The 19,626-nt window shown below is 42.0% G+C and overlaps 1 protein-coding gene across 8 annotated transcripts in view; it reads right to left on the bottom strand.

The window, feature by feature from the left end:
- carmil3 (capping protein regulator and myosin 1 linker 3) overlaps positions 1–19,626 on the bottom strand; it is a 97,045-nt gene that overhangs the window by 61,116 nt on the left and 16,303 nt on the right. For all 8 annotated transcript variants that reach the window (XM_084369071.1, XM_084369077.1, XM_084369076.1 and 5 more), the window contains 8 exons: positions 16,147–16,197; positions 14,236–14,295; positions 14,020–14,141; positions 10,139–10,233; positions 9,641–9,711; positions 9,377–9,450; positions 3,045–3,120; positions 1,234–1,322 (listed from right to left, as the gene is read on the bottom strand). In XM_084369071.1, the coding sequence (XP_084225197.1) occupies positions 1,234–1,322; positions 3,045–3,120; positions 9,377–9,450; positions 9,641–9,711; positions 10,139–10,233; positions 14,020–14,141; positions 14,236–14,295; positions 16,147–16,197 (638 nt within the window). The remainder of the gene's footprint in view (positions 1–1,233; positions 1,323–3,044; positions 3,121–9,376; positions 9,451–9,640; positions 9,712–10,138; positions 10,234–14,019; positions 14,142–14,235; positions 14,296–16,146; positions 16,198–19,626) is intronic.

Raw genomic sequence — 19,626 nt, 5'->3', positions numbered from 1 at the left:
CAGCACTAAATGGCAGAAAGACAAAGTAAGTGACTAGCTGGTAAACACAGCAGAGCATTTAGCAGCTATTGAGCAAGATATTTCCCTCAGGAGTAAGTGGAGACCTGAAACAGCTAAAAGGAGCGGGAATATTAGGTTTACATTATTAGGTGGATAGAAACACAATGCTGTTGTGGCCGTGTGTCTGCTGGATGTGCACTGGGTGATTGATTGCATGTTAGCCACAACAACGTTATGAGATTATAATACATCATTGTTATGTTTATTCTTTTCAAAGTGGACAAGACAAAAGAATCAATTAATGCTGCTTTAAGTGAGCCAGCCAACTCATATTAAAACAATTCACAGATTTATTCCAGAAAAATCTCCTCCAAGCAGTAAGGCTTTTAAACTCCAGACTCACATTTCTTCTTTCTGTGCTGTATTAATATATTTGTGCCGGCACAGTCATTTTCTTTTAAAACCACATTTTTCAAATCAGACACATCAGAAATTGTATTTCTGTGGGGGTCAGACGTACACCATGCTCTTTGAGTATCTTACTTACTCACTTATTATAAAGTCTTTGGGTATTATTTTCACGTCACTGCCAGCTTTTGGTGCAGTGCTTGCGGAGAGCCTCCAATAAAAAACGTCTCTCTCGATTGGAAGTGATTTAACACGGGGGAAGTATAAAAACTTGGTAACTTCATCATTATGCTGCAGTAAATCATCGCGCCCCGAGGCAGCCAATTCATCACAATTAATCCTAATAAGGAAACTGCTTTGCTAAATGACGCTATCCATGCATAGAAGGTGAAACGTCTTGCCAGGTGAAGCCCAAAATTTGACTAATGTTTCAGTGGAGAAATAATACACTCTGCCAGAGGCAAACAGGAGGCAGTTTTATTGGAGTATGATTGGATGAATGAGCAGAGGTTAAGAGAGGTGAGAAGGAGAGGAAAGGGAGGAGAGGCAGAATTGGAAAGGTCAAGACAGCGGGGGAAAGGGAAGGTGGGGAGGAGTGGAGAGGTGAGATGAGCTGAGGTGAGGTGAAGGGGTGAGACGGAAGAAATGGAAGTGAGATGAGAGGACACAAGCGAAAGAGGAAAGGAGAGAAAAGACTGGAGCGAGTGGAAAGCACAAAAGAGGAGAAGTGAAGGTGTGAGGAGAAGAAAAGGCAGAGGAAATTAGATTAAACAAGGAGAGGTGACAGGCAGGGCTGAGGATGATGGCGGGGCAGAGGGAACTTACGATTTGAGTCCTGCATTCTCCAGAGTGAGCTCCTCCAGACTGTTGGACTTGCTGACTGTGTGCAGGACCTGGTCCACCACCTCCGACCCCTGGAGACAAACACAACAATCATCTAAAATGGAGCAGAAATCTAGGCAGGGGAAGTGAAAAGCAGGCAAAGATCTGAAGCAATAGTAATCAGATTATGTTTGATTGGTGGATTCTGAATGAGTATGTAATTTTTGCCACTGGGTGTCTCTCAATCAAAACAAAACAAAAAAACATTGTTATTGCGTTATCTTAGCTTCCTCAGTATAGCTAGCCGGCTAACTTTGTTTCAAGCTTGTGGGGCTGAACACAGCTACACTAAGGAAACATGTAGTGCAGAGACGAAAAGCCATTTAAAGTCCAGCACTGGGATGTATGTCGGTGGTGACGGGCGACAATTTTCTGATGGGTGAGATCAGTGTATCGGGAAATAGTGACAGCAGTGAGTATAGTTGTGTGCTAATGAGCTATGCCTGCCTTACGACAACTCTTCCAACAACACTTCCTAAAATTCAGAAACACATAGTAACCAATAACAATGATATTGTCAATCACAATGCAACTGTTGACATCGTCATATGCCGATTTTGGTGGACATTCCCCCTTACCCTGCTTCCTTCCTCACTCTCTGCTCAGAAGTTGTAGGACGGGCGACTAAATGAAACACACCGTAACCTTGAGTAAAATTATGGTTTTCTTTGGGTTTGAACATTGTTGAAAAAATATAAATCAAAAGGTCAAAGGTCTATTTGTTTTTATACATTTAATGCAGAAATGTAACATATATTATATTTAAAGGTCAGTAGCAAGTAGTATTCAAGTTAGAGATCAAAATAAGAGACACAGCCTACAATGTATCCCTATATAACATGACATTTTCTACCAGAAATTGCCTTATGGAATAACCAAATTCTTTTTTCTCAGTGTTCCTGTGTTTTCTCTGAAGAAAAAAAATCAGACCTCAGTTGTTGAGGTTTTTTGAGAGCTAAACTCTTAAAAATATCAAGAAGACTGCCTGCAAGTAAACACGGATGAAAACAATTCAGGACTTAAAGTATTCTTCAGCTCTGCAAATGTTTCATGAAGGACAAAATGCATCCGACAAGTTAGTTTGCCCTCGGGGATGCACACGGTGTGTTTTGGTTAAAAAACACTGACTGTCAAAACAACTTTTGTTTGTTTACAAAATCTTCCACAGGGCACCTTTAAAAATTCAAAAGCCAAGTTTTGAGGGGCTTTACATATTAATACATTCAATTCAATACCTTTCAAATATTTATTTGTTTAATTTTTTCAACAGACGATTTTCATGTGGTTCACCTCAGATGGATAGCACTTACTCTAATGCATAATATGAATATTTAATAAAGATTGACATTGATACATAAAACTATGCTGAGGGTAACTTGACTCAGTGTCCTGTCTCGCTTCCCTAACTTGATTTCCATTTAATGTTTTATCTCAACATATTAAATGACAGTCCAGTAAGGTTTTATGTACATGATGCATTGGTCCAAATCACCCGCAAATTGATTCAAGTTGATTTAGAAAATGCCAACCAATCCCAGAACCATCATTTGACAGAGGCTTTTTTATGCATTTGGACAGCAGTCGGCCAAATGAGCAGATATAACAGCTGATTCAATAAAAAGGATGTAATCTGATCAAACACAAAGGCGAGCAGAGGAAACATGAGGGAAGAAAACTATAAAAGAGAACTGATTAGTAGTCTACATCTGGCAAGAAGGTTTATAAGTGAGGAAGATTAATAAAAAGATAGTTACTATGCGCATGTCTTTGCAGTACAGCTTGGTGAACCAGGTGTTGTACGCAATGGATGCCACGATCACTGCCAAGTCCCTGGGATGGAGAGAGACACACATATTAGAGACAAAATTCAAAAAAACTTTAAATTAGCAAACTCCATCTGCTCAGAACCATTTGATGTCATTGATCCATAAATCCACATTATCTTGGGCCAAACTTTTTCTTTGCTCCCCGTTTGGTAAAAAGCAGTTTATCATTGTGACAAGGAGAACACGGTGGGCAGGGCTGCTTTCTAAAAGATGACTGATACTGCAGCCCCGCTGAGGAGAGGCTGGGAAACAGGAAAAAAAAAAAGAGAGAGTGATGTAAAGATCGATGGCAGGGTCAGTGGATTATTCAATAAAGCCACAGTTTGATCCTAGCTACAGACCTCAAACACTGCTACATCCACTGCTACACAAACAGACCCGGAGCCCACAGACCAGCCTTTGTGGGTTTGTGACGGAGACAGAAACAGGGAGGAGAGAGAGGGTTTTAGAATCCTCCAAGGTCCAACTAAAGCCATGCTGCTGCTACACCTGCTATACATCATCTGACAAACAGGCAGCAACACGGAGAGCAGGGAGGCACAGGGAAAGAGAATAAGCCCAGAGAGAGGAAGAAAGGAGGAGAGTGAGACAGAAGGGAAAATACAGAGCGGGGAGAGGAAGAAAGAGTGTAATCTAGCCAGGGAGGGTCCTGTTGCCAGTAACTGCAGTAGCCAGGACATTACAGTATATCTCACAGGAGTAAAATGGCTACAGGCTGTGTTCCTTTTTCATTACCGTGCCAGCCATCAGACCAGTCCATTCTCACTACCACAGCTGAGTCTGTGAGTGTGTGCGAGCAGATGATGCACATGTCACGATTCATCATCAACGCTGGCTGTTGATTCATGTTTTGACAGCAGGACATGTAATTGACCTCTATGATGCGTCACTCAGTCATGCAGCGTGTCGGTGTTGATGGGTCGTCTTGTACTTGTACACGACGACTTGTTGGCACAGCAGGTCAATCTGTCGCTGTTTTCTTCTACACTCAGTTCAATTTAGGTTTCGGTGACGACATGACTCCAGGGAGTGATTGTCCAGCGTTCTGCCTGTTTCCAGTGTTTATGCTTTAAGCTAGGCTAATTGGCTGCTGGCTGTAGCGTCATATTTAGCATACAGATAAATGAGTTCCCATCCAACTCTTGGCAAGAAAGTGTATTTACTACACTTATATCCAAAGTGTCAAATATTTTCTAAATTCTGATTTTCCAGTGTGTAGAATCTATTGGTAGAAATGGAATATAATATTAAAAATGGTGTTCTCATTAGTGTATGATCACCTGAAAGTAAGATCAGTTGTGTTTTTTTGCATCAGAATGAGCCTCTTACACTGCATCTACAGAGTCTTCTTACACACAGTCCGCCTTGTTGCAGCGGGATGTTTCTACAGTAGCCCACAGCACACACACACACAGCGTGCGCATCTTTCACAGCCACCGCAGGTTATGAAGGAAGGAAGGGGAGGATGAGTAGGAGGGTGCTCGTGGTGTGTTCCATTTCAACTCAGAAATTCCAACTTCCCAGTCAAAAACTTCAACTGGAACGATCCCTGAAGTTGGATTTCCGACTCGCAAAGTTGGACGCACCCCATCAACCCCAATCTCAAAATCCAAGATGGCTGCTTCGGGTAACAACAGCTGTGAAAACTGTAGGTTATTCTGTTTATGCGCACTTTTGTCTCACTTCTGTGTTTGTATGTGCAAGACACCGTTTAATGGATGCTTATCAACTAGTATTACTTACAACTGCTAACCTGACTAGAACTTGTTTTCAGACTTGTTGTATTAGAACCTGGTCAACTTGAGTATGACATCATTCCCAGCAACGGCAGTAGTTTGATATTTGAGCTATATGGAGCCATTTTATGTTTTTTTTTATTACATTTTAAAACAAGTCCCCATCCACTTCAGTTGTTTAGAAGAATGCTACAATTCTGTTCTGAGGCTTCAGAAATATTTTGTGCACTACAAAACTTCACCCGACATTCCATCGGCATCAGTAGTTTACTCTTAAATTGAAATTTCTGCCTAGCAGTAAGGTTCATTATTTGCCCAGATTTAGTCAGCTGCCCATGTAGACATCTGCATTTAGCCTAAATGTTATGACCACGCAGGCACCCAATGCGCTACAAAAAGAAGTAGCACAAGCATTCACTGGTCACATCATGTCCGTTTGAGTGTATATCAGGTCTTGACTGACTGTTCAACATTTTGCAGTAAAACGTAACTTTTTTTATTTAGGCTTTCTCAATACGACCTTCTAGCAAACCCTTAAGGCTTCGAAATGTTCTACAGCCCACAATCTGCACAAATAAGACCTCTCTCTGCTAAGGTCTAAGTATATCAAAATCCCAGCTCTGAGATGGAGTTTGTCCTGAGGTGGTGCTGGAGAAAAGGTCATCGGGTCATTCGAATCAAAGTCTCCCCGGGAGCATGAGTGATCTCAGTACATTTCATGGCAATAAGCCTATTAGACTATTAAACAGTTTGTGGGTTAAGCTGAGGGAAGGTCACCAAGTGTCCACTGGGGAGCATGAATATGCTCAGTAAATTTTCCAGCTATCTGTCCATTAGAATTTCATATTTCTTGTGTACAAGTGGATTATTATTCTCATTGTAGTGATAGACAATAGGTCAGCAGGGTTATCAAAAACAATATTCACTCTGTGGGGACTATGAATATTTAAAGCACAAGTGAGAATACCCTTCAACACATGGAGTAGGGATATTCTGACCTGATTCGTGGCATTAGAGTGAAAGATCAGAGGACACTAGGAATCATCCTTTGGGGATTTGTTGCTGTATTGTAATAAATCAAAGCTACAGTCTCAGCCTCGGGTCCGGTAACAGTGACAGGGGTGGCAGATGGTAGCAGTGAGCTGTTGAGCAGCTATCCTGCTTCCGTAGCAAACGCAACTAATAAGACAGAAAGTTGAAGAAAAGTTGGACAGTGCATCCAGACTATTGTTTATTTGTGAGTATGTGTGTGTGTGTGTGCGTGCGTATGCACAGAGAGGAGTGACTGTCAAGCCAAGAGGTGCCCAAAGAAGTTCTTGAGGCATTAATTAGACATCACAATTTCGCTCTCACACACTCAAAACAAACATAAACAGAGATGTATGCAAGCACAGAATCACTCCACCCACACACACAAACATGGTGTCAACCTGCAGCGGCCAACAGAGACAGATTGTGTGTTTGTGTATTTGGTGGGGGTTCAGAGAAAGAGAGACGGAACAAGAGAGCTGAGGAAAACGAAAGGGTTGAAAACACAGGAAGTGGATAACGGGGCCAGAGAAAGAAGGTGTCTGCTTTCAGTCGGGACGAATGAGCGGAGACGATGTTGGAACGGACAGCAGTCAGCAGAAAAAGCATGGCCCTGTCGCTCGCGGTAACAGTAGATGGGCTCAATCGGGGTAGATCGAGGGGCTGGAAGTGTGGAAGGACGGGGAGGGGAAGAATGGAGTAACACACCACAAATAGCTCCAAGCCTCTGGTCATGGAAAGACCGATTCTTAGATCCTTTCTTTGGCATTTGCATTCCTTTTTAATTTCTTCTTTGCATTTTTTGAGACTCCTAGTGGTCTTTTGTCAAATCTTTGCTTCCTCTATCAGTTTCAATTTAATACAACCTCTCTTGAAGAGCAAGGAGAGTCTTTAGTGTCGGACTGTGGGCTCAAGGGAACAATATGTTAAAAAAAAAAACAGCACAAGCAGGCAGCTCCCCCTGCGAAGCCTCTCTCTTTTATCACACACTATATAAAATATAGGTGCAAAAACAACAGCGGTGCAGTGATTTTGGCTCTCAATATGAAAGGCATTAATATATTCATGAGTTGCTGCTGCAATCATGCTCCTATGAATGGCTTTTTGATTTAGCAGCATAGCAAGGCTTTGCTCCTACAGTATGATGAGATATGCATTTTTAAGTGTGAGTGTATCCTCTCCAGTCGGGATTGTTGTTTCTACATGGGAACCAGAAAGAGTTCTATAAGCCTCGGGGTGTTCTGAGGACAAAGTATTCTTCAAACAGAAGACAAGCAAGCTAGGTTGAATTCTCCATGTGCCGTCAGCTGTCAAATCTTTTATGATTGGCAGCACTCGAGCGACACATGCATTCTTCCACAATATGTCTAGGGACGTAAGATAGCAGTCGGGAGGTAGAGAAGACATGTGGCATCTTACAGCTGTTTCCAAGCCCTGTATTCTGCCTCTGACAAGCATATTTTTACCCCTCTCTATGATCTTACCAAACTTCGAACAAATCTGAACAGAGGAAACACAGCCAAGATTAATGCACTCAACATTTTACCCAGGGAAGGTCTTGTTAGACAAACAGCATCTGTAATGTCAGATAAGACAGGGGCTGACAGATGATGGTATAGGAAAAATTTTTTTGGAAAACATCATGATGGATGAAAAGGAAGCAAAAGCCTTTCTAAAGTACAGTGTAGTCAGAAAGTGTAAGGACAATGGTATGTTCTGTACTCCAGCACAGTGGATCTGAAATGAAACAACATTCGAAATGTTGGTTACAGGTCCCATGACGACTGCATCGACCACTGGCAACAAGCAAACCTTAAGCAGCTACTGTACTCTGTCAGAAATAGAACAGAAGAGCAACTCGTGTATCTGTTTGCAACACATCCAGAAAACTGTGGAGGATGAAGCCCATCACATCGCTTTATGAAATAAGGCAAGAGAGGCCAGTCGATAATTTGGTTTGTGTCTTCTGCTTCGTGTCCACGTGCACTGATCCTGTCAATGCCTTAAGCCAAGGAGTGGGGAGAAAATCTATTCACACAAAAATCTAATTTCTTCTCTCCAATAATCCTAAAATCAATTTACAAATGGCAAAAAATGTATTTTGTACATTTGTAATGTTATGGTTTCTCCTCACCATGTTGACGGACTGGGAAAGTTGTAACTGTGCTACGAGGGCAAAGTGTAGCCCCAGGAAAGATGATTGCATTTAAACACTGTAGTGAAGCCTTTGGGCATATTCAAATTTAATAAATCCCCAGGAAGAATTGGTGCGATACAGTGTGACTCGTGCAATACGTAAGCCTTGCAAGGTGAAGTGTTTTGGGAATGTTGCAAACTCGACGGGTCACGTACATCATCACCCAGAGACCACCGCCAGCAAACTGTAGCAGTAAGCACTGAACTCCAGCAATAGCAAGTGTCTTAACAAACTTTCAGCCAACTCTGACTGGGTGAAGAAATAACTCAGTCCACAGCCTGTTTCGGTTCAAACGACCTGTGTCTGTGCAGTGTAGGGGATAACAATAGGTCTCCCTGGTACCAGCCTTGCAGCAAGAGGGTACAGTTTATTTTCCACTGCTGGGGACATATTAGATGAAGCACAGTGGCCAACTTCTGTTTCTAAAAAAGAACCTAACTCACTAATTGGACATCTGTTGCTCCAAAAGGCAGGCCATAAACAGCTCCAAAATCTGTCCACCCGATACCGCAATTAGACGTTTGAGCTTCACCGTGCAGAATGATTGATATTTGCAGTTTGACAGGGTGAAAGGCTCTTTCAAATTCATCTGTGAAGCGTAAGAACTTAAATGTGAGCTGGAGATGCATATACACCAGCGGGATTTTGTGACATCACGACAAGTTTCGAGGCCATTCATGGTCCAATATGCAATTTAAAAAAGTGTGATGTGGAAAAACCTCCAGCATGAATGAAAGGACCTTTACAAAAATGTTAGAAAAAATTAATTCCAGTCAAACTTTTTAGGAAATGATATCTACACTGAGCCATCCACTTGAACATTGCAGTTAAAGAAGGTGTCTTAACTTTCCGAAGACAAGACTGAGGAAAGAAAGGGCTGATGAAAACAGGAAAAATAAGGACAGCTGCAGCACGGTTCTGGCAAAGCATCATCAACGAGTATGCCAAATGTCCTCTGAGGTTTACAGCCAGACATTGACTGCAACAGAACAAATATCAAACATAATGAGGCTGTGTTAATTTGTCCAATTACTTTATGTCACCTAAATGTCCCCTGATGTAGATGTTAACACCCTAAAACTCATGCTCAAACTCAAACTCACTTTACCTTCATCTTCATTACTTCGTTTCAAATCCAATGCGCAACAATAAGTACAGAGCCAAAACACACACAGTGACTGTGCTGTACACTGCTGCTGTCTTAGTTTGACACAAGTTAATTGTTTTCCTCCAATCAGTGTGTGCTAGCGTGCTGCAATCAGCCTGGGTGTGGTTAAGATGCCAGTTAATTGTGTCACCTGCTGTCAAGATGGCTGAAATCCAGTAAGTTGAACTCCCTGTTGTCCTGTGAGTGGTAGATGGTGTCAACATCCTGGAACAGAGAAGGAGAGCAAAAGAGAAGGATAATGAGAGAAAAGTAAACAAACAGCAACAGAGAGGGAGAGCAAAAGAAAGAAAGATTACATACAAAGACATCCCACTTTTTGCCATTTGTACGAAAGACAGTTGTATACTAAAAACAAGACGAAAGCGCTTTTGTACAGCTTGTTAAGCGTCCTCACCCACTGCACTTCTTCTTTACAGCCGATTCCATTGTAGTCACAAAGAGCTGCATACGTCTCAGAAAAACCTCCTGAAAGATGGAGAGACAACAAATCAATCCAACAAAGACCGTAAAAGATAAGAAATGACAAGGACAGGATAAAGACGGGCAGAGGACGTATGAAGGAGTGAGAAGGAGAGAGAGTACAGGCCAGAGATGAAAGAGGAAGTGAGGAAGAGCGCGACACAGATAGTCAGCAGAGAGCGAGAGAGATTGGCTGTAAAAATTGAGGTGAGATGAAAGTATTGCACCATGAAAGAGCTCTTCTTGTAGATTAATAGGATTACCAGCAAAAGAGGAGTGCATCCAGCAACTTTGGTCTTCTGACCCACTTAAGGATGAGTCTCCGACATGATTTGGTGCGAGTCAGTGAGTCAGCGAGTGGATGGACTGAAAAGCAACCGTGTACGTCTGTATGCATTGTGTTTGGTGCGATGCAGACAGAAGCGTAGCTCACCGCAGGTTTTCTGGGGGTCCAACGACGATTCAGAGTCCGGTGAAAACTTGTGACCTTCATCAGTGAGGTCTCCCTCTGCTCGACAAATAGGAGGACTGAAAGACAAAGAGCGGGAGAAGAGGTTCAAACACGATAAGAGTTACTCCCTAAAGTGCTGTGAGCTAAATACTAATTTCAGCATGCTAACATGCTCACACTGACATTGCTAACGCTGATGATATATATTACCTTGGATTTTGTGTATCATATCGTGATATGGCATAACTGTTGTCTTTTCCTGTTTCTAAAGGATGCAATAAAGTAAATAGTCATCCCTACGATATTGTCAGAATGTTGATATCAAGTTATTTGGTCAAAAATATGATTTTGATTTGTCGCCCCGTAGCAGCATTTCTGAGATTTCAAAATACCAAGATTCATTTTGTGTATCCAGATATAGCCTAAAAAGGTAGATTTGCAGGCATTTGATCATAAAACAAAGCACTGAACAAATTTAAATGTTGGCTTGATGATGGTAGAAGATGAAAGCTAAGGGGTTACCCAAGTGATTACATTATACCTTAAAGGGAACATGAATCTGTGTACCATGGGGAGATTTGAAGGTGGACACAGGGTGAGAGACGTGAGGCTGGAAGTTTTTATAGTCTGGCCCGCTGAGTTTGACCACTTATAAACACAATCAGCAGTTGCAGCACAGGCTGTGAGACACAGCTCATAGAATGATTAAGGTACGTGAGGCAGGAAATAAATGGGAGTTTTAATAGCAAGGGCATTGCAGGCTGAATTGCAGGAGCCAAACTAAAACATCAAAAGCATGATGTACAGTACCTCGAGCTAAGCTTACTTTGGAAACTTTACTTTGTAAAAGAGAGCTAGCTAATGATGGAAGGAAACCTTGCCACAAATCAAAATTGGAGTTTTTTTCCAAGGAGATAGGAGAGTAATGAAGGAGTTTAACAATATGAACTGAAGGTAACCGAGGTCACACAACGAGCACGACTGCAAAAGCAGCAGCAAGGTTTCTACAGGGATCCGACACATACACATTTCTGGATAAATCATGTTTTTCTTATTCAAGCACTGAAGAGTGTAAAGGTATGTGGTATACAGTATACGTGGTCCTGTGCAGAGGTAGGTTTTATGAAGAAATGTGGTTATTAGAGTGCATATGAGCCAACACATAAGTGCAAGTATAAAGTAAAAAGACAGCGTTGGGTTCAGTCGTAGGTTTTAGTATGTGTAACATCAGATATGTGGATTTCCATAAAGAAGAGCAGAGAATGAAATTAGATAAAATGTCTGTAGCAATAAAGACCCTTCAAATTCATTTCAGACCTTTTCATAACTTATAAGGCCAAATGTTTATCCTCATCTTAATCACTACAAGACATTTTAATGCCTTGATTTCACTGGACACGTCTCTGTGACCTCACAGGTGCAACTTAGTCTTATTGTGTCCTCCATACAGCTTCATATCCCACTGGGAGCATTTCAGAAGCAGAGTGTCATGCCTGCCTGATGTTGTGCATCCTGCTCAGATTGTTTTTATTTCAGCATTTTTCCTTGATTTTTGTGCTTCTACCATGGGTGAGTAGGCTACATAGTTAAATTGATTCTTTTTTGTCTGTTTTTGTTATTATTTCCATCTCTGTTGTGCTGTAGATTGCTGTAGAAGTCTGCACAGGGTTATTCTGAAAATTGATCGGACGCTCTATGGCGTTTCTGTGTATGACTACCTGCCTGGCTTGATTTGCTGTATGCAACTTGACGGAAATACTGTCTGCTTCCAGCGTCTCAATCAGTTGTACCAAATGGAATCTGGGGGTAAGACTCTCTCAGGACCAGCAGGCACCCTGGGCAGCACAGGTGTCTGGATTTTGTCTCAGGGGGTGGCCACAGCATCAGACTTAAATACAACGGTGGATCACAACCACAGTCAACAGAAATTATCCTGTGGGCACTTTGTCTTTCTGTACAAAAAGCAATCAGGGTGATCCGACACATAACTATGATGATATTTCAGTCTGGGCCAAAGTGGTGCACCAACCTACAGTCTGACATTGGCACACACTGAACTGCCACAAGTGGGGCTGAAAGTGCATCATCTTCATTATCTATATTTTCGGGAGAGCCGATTTCTTTTACTTTAGACGGCGGCAAAGTTATGATTAGAAACCCTCTGCTCCCAACAGGTTGGGGTGGACATGGATGGTAATTATTATGCTTTCACCTCCCTTAGCTGCTACTGCTGAAGTGCCCTTAAGCAAGACACTGAACTCCCAGCTGAATAAGTAGAGCACTTCACTGCCCAAGAGCCAGTACACTGGTACAAGGCTGAGTATAACCCTCCCACTCCCTGCTGGCACTCTTCCTACAAGACATTAAATGTAATAAATTCTCAGACAACTTAGCAAATAAGACTAACGAAAGGGTATTTGACTTACAAAGATTCAGAACCAAATTTATCTTATGCCTACTAAACGAAACACAGCTGCATAATGTTTTCAAAATGGTAATACCGTCTTATTTGCATTGGCAAGATGCTAATTTGCAGCAGACTTGGTTTTCATTGATTATAGCTGCTCCAGTCAGAGTTAAGATGGAAAGTGAACGTCTCCAGTGTCGAAACTGCTTATGACATTGCTTTGGTAGTGAATAAATCACACGTAAACTGTCAAATTGGATCCCTGGGATGCTGTTTGAGGCTACCGTTGCAGTTATATAAAAAGAAACATATTCCTCGGCTTACTGGTTGTTTTCTTTTAAGCATTCTCTTTCACGGAAAAGCATCCAGCAAGCAGAAAAGAGTAAGGACTGGGATCACAAAGTAAATACTTTGCTTGCACATAATGCTGTGCTGTACCTGCTTTGGCTTTTTGATAGGATTACACCACTATACTGTTGCATTCAACACACATCACCCTTAATCCCATTTGTCAACAAAATCACGCACAACACCTCGCCACATCCGTGACCTTAATCCCTACCTTATCTCCACAATCATCATCCGCCCCTGGATGTGTGCGTGTTTGTGTATGTGCCTGTTATCTTGATGCTATCTGCATTATGTACTTCAACGCAGCGGTACCAATCAGTTACAAGGCTGCACAATCAAACCCACAACAACCTCCCTACTCTCCGTCCTCCCCTCTCCCTTTATTCTCTTTAAATGTTCTCACTGGAAGCAATCATCTGGCGTGGCCCTAATGGAAAAGAGCCATTCGGAAAGATGATAGAGTGCGGAGATAGCCTTGTGCAGGTCAATAGTCAGAGCACTGAGTCAATCCAACTGCTTTTAGAAAGTGGAGATGAGACCCACGAGAAAGAGGAATGCGCTCTGCCTTGCTGGCCTGCTCACCCTTAAACACTCACATGACCAACGGGACAAGAAGTTTTACCACTTGAACTGAACCCTGTCCAGGCTTTTCTTCAGTGTGTGTCCTCTGAGCTTCCCTCTTCAGAAGGCAGTGCAGGGACGTAGAGCCCGAGTTTATTGCCTCGTCAGTGACTCTGTGTTCTGCGACTCACTGCTTTTACTAAATAAGCTGCTTTAAAAAGAAAAAAGAGGCAACACAATGCCTTCAGGTAACAGCCTACTCAGTGTCAGCTGGCTGATTTAATCCCAGTGATTGCTGGGTGTTATAGTCTACCATGACACAGAAATGGGTCGGATGCAAACTACAGCAATACAAGAATGCGTTTGGCTGCTGAAGAGTAAAGCTGGACGAAAGTGAGGCTGCCAACTTGCCAACGCACTGTCGAGTGCTGTTAACGTCGGCCAACTTGTCTTCGCTCCTCAGAGCACACACACAACACAACAACAGAGAGCCTAGTTTCTTTGCTGGAGGCGAGGATGCTCGGAGATGCTCGGAGATGCTTACGCGTAAATGGAGTTGTTGAATACTCGGGAGAGGGCGTAGTTGATGTGGTTGACCATGTGATCCAGCTGGTCCTGGGTCTGTAGTCTCAGTGAGTAGGTGGTCTTGTCTGTGTCGATGACAACCTGTACATGGACATGGCAGTTTATCGAAAATGATACTTCATACTGCTGTGAAGATCCTAACAGCAGGAAAAACAATCGAACGTCAGTGTGTCACCTGGTGCTCTGGATAGGTGTTCATTGCTCGGATTTCCAAGAAGTTGAAGGTGACCTCCATCTGAAAACAGCAGAAAAGCATCACTGTGATTCACACTGACATGTTGTCAGAATTCATTGTCTACATCATCTTTATAGGTTAATCATGTCAGAAAATAGGACCCAAGTTGTAAACACAATAATATTGTATGCAAAAGTGCTCAGATTCGGGAACGCAGCAACATAACTTAAAAGGTAAAGTATGTAACATTCCTGCATTAAAACATCTAAAAACAACTACACCTTTCTTATATATTTTGTTGAGCTGTGTACTTGATCATAAATCCCTCCAATAATTATGAAACGCAGAGAAATCAGGAAGTTTACGCAAGGTAACGGAGCATTTCATTTTGTCGCTCTTTGCTATAATTTCAGGGAAACATCAGATTATTTGTCAGAGAACAAGGAGGGAAAACAGCTAATGTGAGTAAACATAATGTGAAAATACAACTTGAACATATTAACTTAACCCTGAGTATTTGTGCCTGAGCCATGTAGATGCAGTTTCACTAGCAACGGTTAGTGTCTGACAGTCATGTTATAAGCAAACAGAGAAGTTTGCTGAAACCTTAAAGAAGATGACTCTTACTGCCCTGCTCGTTGACCTACCGACCTACCGTTCTTACTGTAATGTGCACAAAACTGTGCAAAGAGACTATTACCATTTTGGGTCTGTTCAGTTTCGGTTTCAAAACTTGGCTTAATGACTTATAGTCTGGCTAATGATGGGGTAGGTGGAGAGCTCTGTTAAATCTTAGACTACGTTTGAGAAAACCTGATACATCTATCGAAACTTGTGCATCAGTTTACTTCCTACCAAAAGCTTGTGTAGAGGAAAAACATTAGTGAAAATGAGGATGTGCAACAGCCTAATGCTAGCCAGGTTAATGCTGCACATGCCTCCAGAGACTGACAGATCTGCATAAATCTGACAAATACAGAGAAACTATTGCCTAGCCTGGAAGAGAAAGTCATTTCTGCCAGCCATGCCATGATAGATCAACTGCAATCCACTTGTGCCCGTCTATGAAAGAATATTAAGCACTTTCTATTGCTGATTTATTTACAGTTGGCCCGTTTTATCTCTTGTGTTTCTTGGCCTGTTGTACTTGATTGCAGTGATGTCACTGACCCACATCTCAGAAATTATTCTGGTGTGTACAGTGTTATCAGGACTGATTTAAATGATGGCACAAAAACCTACATAAATAAGACCCACGTTTAAATAAACCTGAATTATTCTTTAAGGAGTCATTCAACAGTTTGGTAAGTGTGCGTATTCGATTTCTTGCCGAGGAGATGGATGACAAAATCAATACTGCTCTCATGTCTGTGCAGTAAATATGAATCTACAGTCAGCAGCTGGTTAGCTTAGCTTAGCACAAATACAGTAAGCAGGGAGAAACAGCTTGCCAGGCTCTGTCCAAAGGCGACAAAATCCACCTACCAGCACCTCTTAAGCTCACTAATTAACATGTTGCCTCATTATTTAATCCGTACAAAAAAAAGTGTAAAATCACAAAAAAAGCTAAGCTAACATATTGCTGTCTGCAGCTTCATTTCAAAATATGTGAGCAGTATTGATCTCTTCATCCAATTCTCAGCAAGAAAGCCAATAAGCTTATTTCCCACAATGTCAAACTATTGCTTTAAACCACTGACTTCAGCCACCTACCACCTTATCATCTTCATTGTGAGCGTTGTCATGACTCCTATCATTCTGAAACATCATCACCACAGTCATCATCGTTATCTCTTCTCTCCTGCTCTGAAAGTCTGTGACTTTTTTTGTCACATCTCTTGCGAATTACCATGAGATCAAGGCTGGCAAGTGAAAGCCATAAAATTCCACTGAGAGCGGGGGAACATTTACCTTGGTGGGCACTTTGACAGCAAAGAGATACAGCCTCCATGTTGCCAGGACCTGAGGGGAGAAACACATTCATTTTTCTGTCACAGAGCAGGAAATGCAAAATGCTAATCGCAGCAAAAAATAGCACAGCACAAACACCCCATAAAGAGAGCAAATCATCTCTGCAGCTCATCCGAATGGCTCGTAAGTCATGCTAAGCACTCAAGACATTAGCAAGCTAATGATGATAGCGCGTGAGAGCGCGTGTGTGAAAGAAATATTGTGGCGAGATTGAGAGTCATATGACAGTCCGATTCATCGCGCTAAATTGTGTTGATGGAACTAAGTAGCACATATTCAACAGATGCTTCACTGCGTCATGGAGGAAGCTGATGGTGGGATGAGAGGGAGGAAGAGGAGGAAGAAGACAGGAGGAGTAAGCACAAAGAGAGGTGTGCTTTTGCCAAAAGAAAGACATTACCATTTAAAAGTGTCTGGAGTAAAGAAAGAGAAGGAAAATGTGAATAAATTCACATCTGCCTATGTAATTAATCTCATTCATAATTCAAAAATCTATAATTAGCATACCCCATCCATGCACTGTGCATCTCTAGCCCTCTCCAGCTCTTTCTCCAATCCTTGGCCACACTTTCCTTTTGCTCTTTTTCAGCTGGCTCAAACTCCACTCTTGTCTTGTCCATAATTCTCTCCTTTGCATCCTGTCATTCCTGTCATTTCTCTCTTCATCTCCATGGAAATCTGTTCATTTCCCCCCCCATCCTCTTCCTTAATCCCTAATCCCTCCATCTCTCTGTGTGCCACAGTGCCCTGTCTGGATTGCTCCCGCCTTAACACCTCACTCCATCCCCTCCGCCTGCCCTCACCGCCTCCCTTCGCTCAACTCCCCTGTCTCCTTTCCCGTTTCAGTTTTTCTATTCTTTTTCTGCTCTGTCGCTTTCAATTCCTCAAGGCCTCTCTGTGCTGAATGGCTAATGGCGCCCCGCTGAGTGGCGGTGAGAGGAAGAAAGAAAATCAAACATACAAAGAGAGAGTGAGGAAGAGGGAGAGATAGAGGAGGGGAGAGAAGGACAGAGACACCAGATTTCCCTCATGATAATGAAGTCCTCGGATACTACAGTCCCAGCAAAGCAGGCCTCACAGATCAGCCGTGTGTCTTAACTATATAGACATCCATAACAGACTCCCACAGAGAAGAGACAGAGGAGAAGGAGACAAATGAGAACGAGAGACTAAAACGAAGGAGACAGAATGATAGCCCCACCGAAAAAAAAAAAAAAAAAAAATCCCTCGCACACTAAGCCAGTGGAGGGGCCTTCTCAGAAGATTGTTAGTCCAATCACAGCTTCTTGACAAGTTTGAAAACTCTGTTATATAAATCCAGAGAGGAGCGGGGGAAGCGTGATGGGACCTTGAGGCACACAAAAAAAAAGGAAAAAAAGAGGTGAGAGAGATCTATGGAGAGGGAAAATGAAAGACAGAAGCATCTTCTCCCTTCAGAAGCCTTGTGAGCTGACAGAAGGTCTCATCGTGTAAACAGAGGCATCAATAATGCAAAGTCTCTGACGGGTGCCGATTTGATCCTCCGATGCTCAACAAGGCCTCTTGCGTACGGTTTCTCCTCTCTTGATATATCATTTACAGCCCATTGAAGTATCATTAGAGACAATCAATACTCAGGACTGTTATTTTTGCCTGCTTGGATGGGGTATGTGCAGTGGTAATGGAAAAAATCTACAGGATATTCATTCAATATCTATACCAGATACAGGGTTTAAACCGGAGCACACCATTGTCTCCCCACATACTTAATATAAAGTCCCTTCACTACAACCTCCCTGCGCCCAGTTGTCTCGCATAATATCGAGGACAGGATCTATGCTGTTGGCAGGCTTATCATTTTTACAGCATATCTACACAGTGCATGTCGGTGTGGTCCATCTCACGCACGTCTGACTGAACGGTTATGCTTCTATTTTAATCAAGTGTTGAGTTCTGAGCGCTGTCAAAAACACTGGCGGCCTACATTTACTACAGTGCCTGAACGCATCATGTGTAGACACAGACGGAGAACTGAACTTGTTGCTGCTTTCACTATGTGGGCTAGACACAGTGTTAGATTTTTTTTCAGCAGTACCAACATGCGTTTCCAAAGTTAGCGAAAATGAACTGTTGGCTTTTATCTGATAAACCTGCATTGCAAGCCAGTGTCTGTACACTCAGCCAAAAGTGTTTTCTAGGGACTGAAATATCTGCAAATACCTTTTTTTTTTATGATTTTTATATTTGAAACGTTAGCAAGAGTCTTTTTGCTGTTCTCGAAGACCAACAGAGAGAGAAGTCTGTCAGTTGATAAATGATCTAGTAGTGATAGCTATGCATGCCATTTTCCAGCCCGTACGTGGTAGCAAGATACTGTAACAATTGCATAGCTCTAATTGAGAGCTAATGTTAGCACAGCTACAGTTAACATTAGTCAACATCATGCAACATTAGTCAACATCATGCAATCTTACATCACATCAGTATTTAATCACCTTATACAGGATTCAGAGCTGAGCAGCAGCTTGTCCCGTCAGCCTGTGAAATTATAGTGTTAACTAATGTAGTATTAGCTAAACATTAGCTCAGCAGCTAAAGAGTAGACTGAGCTGTCAGTAGGAGGAGTTCAGAAGATATCCAATTTTTCCACTTTAATTGGCAGATGTGACTTATTTAGAAATCACAAATGAAAAAGTAATTTCACCTATCACAGTCAAGCAGTTGTTAACACTAAATGTACAATATGGTAAATTGGTCCACTTTTCCAGGTATAGATGAACTTTGTAGTTGACTACAAGTGAAATACTAAGGCTGCACAATCAATCAGCTGCAGCGACGCCCTGGCCGACAAATCTTGTTCTCCAGATGAAAGAAAACATGTTTGTTTGGTATAGACCCCAACAAATGTCACGTCATTATGATTTCAACACTTTCTTTCATTGAAAATGAAAATTGTGATGCAAAAATGATCATTCCAACTAATTGCGAATAACTGCTATTTTCATCTCATACTATTTTAACATTTTTAAAGCACTCACTGTGTGTATATTTTCACAGTTTTCTAGATGGAGTTGTAACCCCCTAGAAAAGTATCAACGGGCCCACTAGACAAGCCTGACTCATACTCTGCAGATAAATGAACTGCCGGAAACAGGCGAGACAATGAAGGTAATTCTAATGTAACATAAAATTGTTTCTCTCTGAAGTATCAGGCCATAAGGATAAATTATCCAGCTATGAATATTAACTGCCACAAATAGCCAGAGCCAAATTCAAGCCCCATGAGCCAGAAACCATAACCAGGACTTTTATCCCCTTGTGTAGCTTTTTGGCAATCTCCTCCACCACGGATCAATCAAAAATCCTAAAAGCTGCAGAAAGATTCGTTTCCTGCCAAAGAAATCCTCAGAGATGAGACGGTTCGACTTTTTGACCTGTGGT

The sequence above is a fragment of the Pagrus pagrus genome (genome assembly GCF_965226575.1).
Source record: "Pagrus pagrus genome assembly, chromosome: 12".
Classification (NCBI taxonomy): domain Eukaryota; kingdom Metazoa; phylum Chordata; class Actinopteri; order Spariformes; family Sparidae; genus Pagrus; species Pagrus pagrus.
This window is presented reverse-complemented; position numbering and strand designations above follow the sequence as displayed.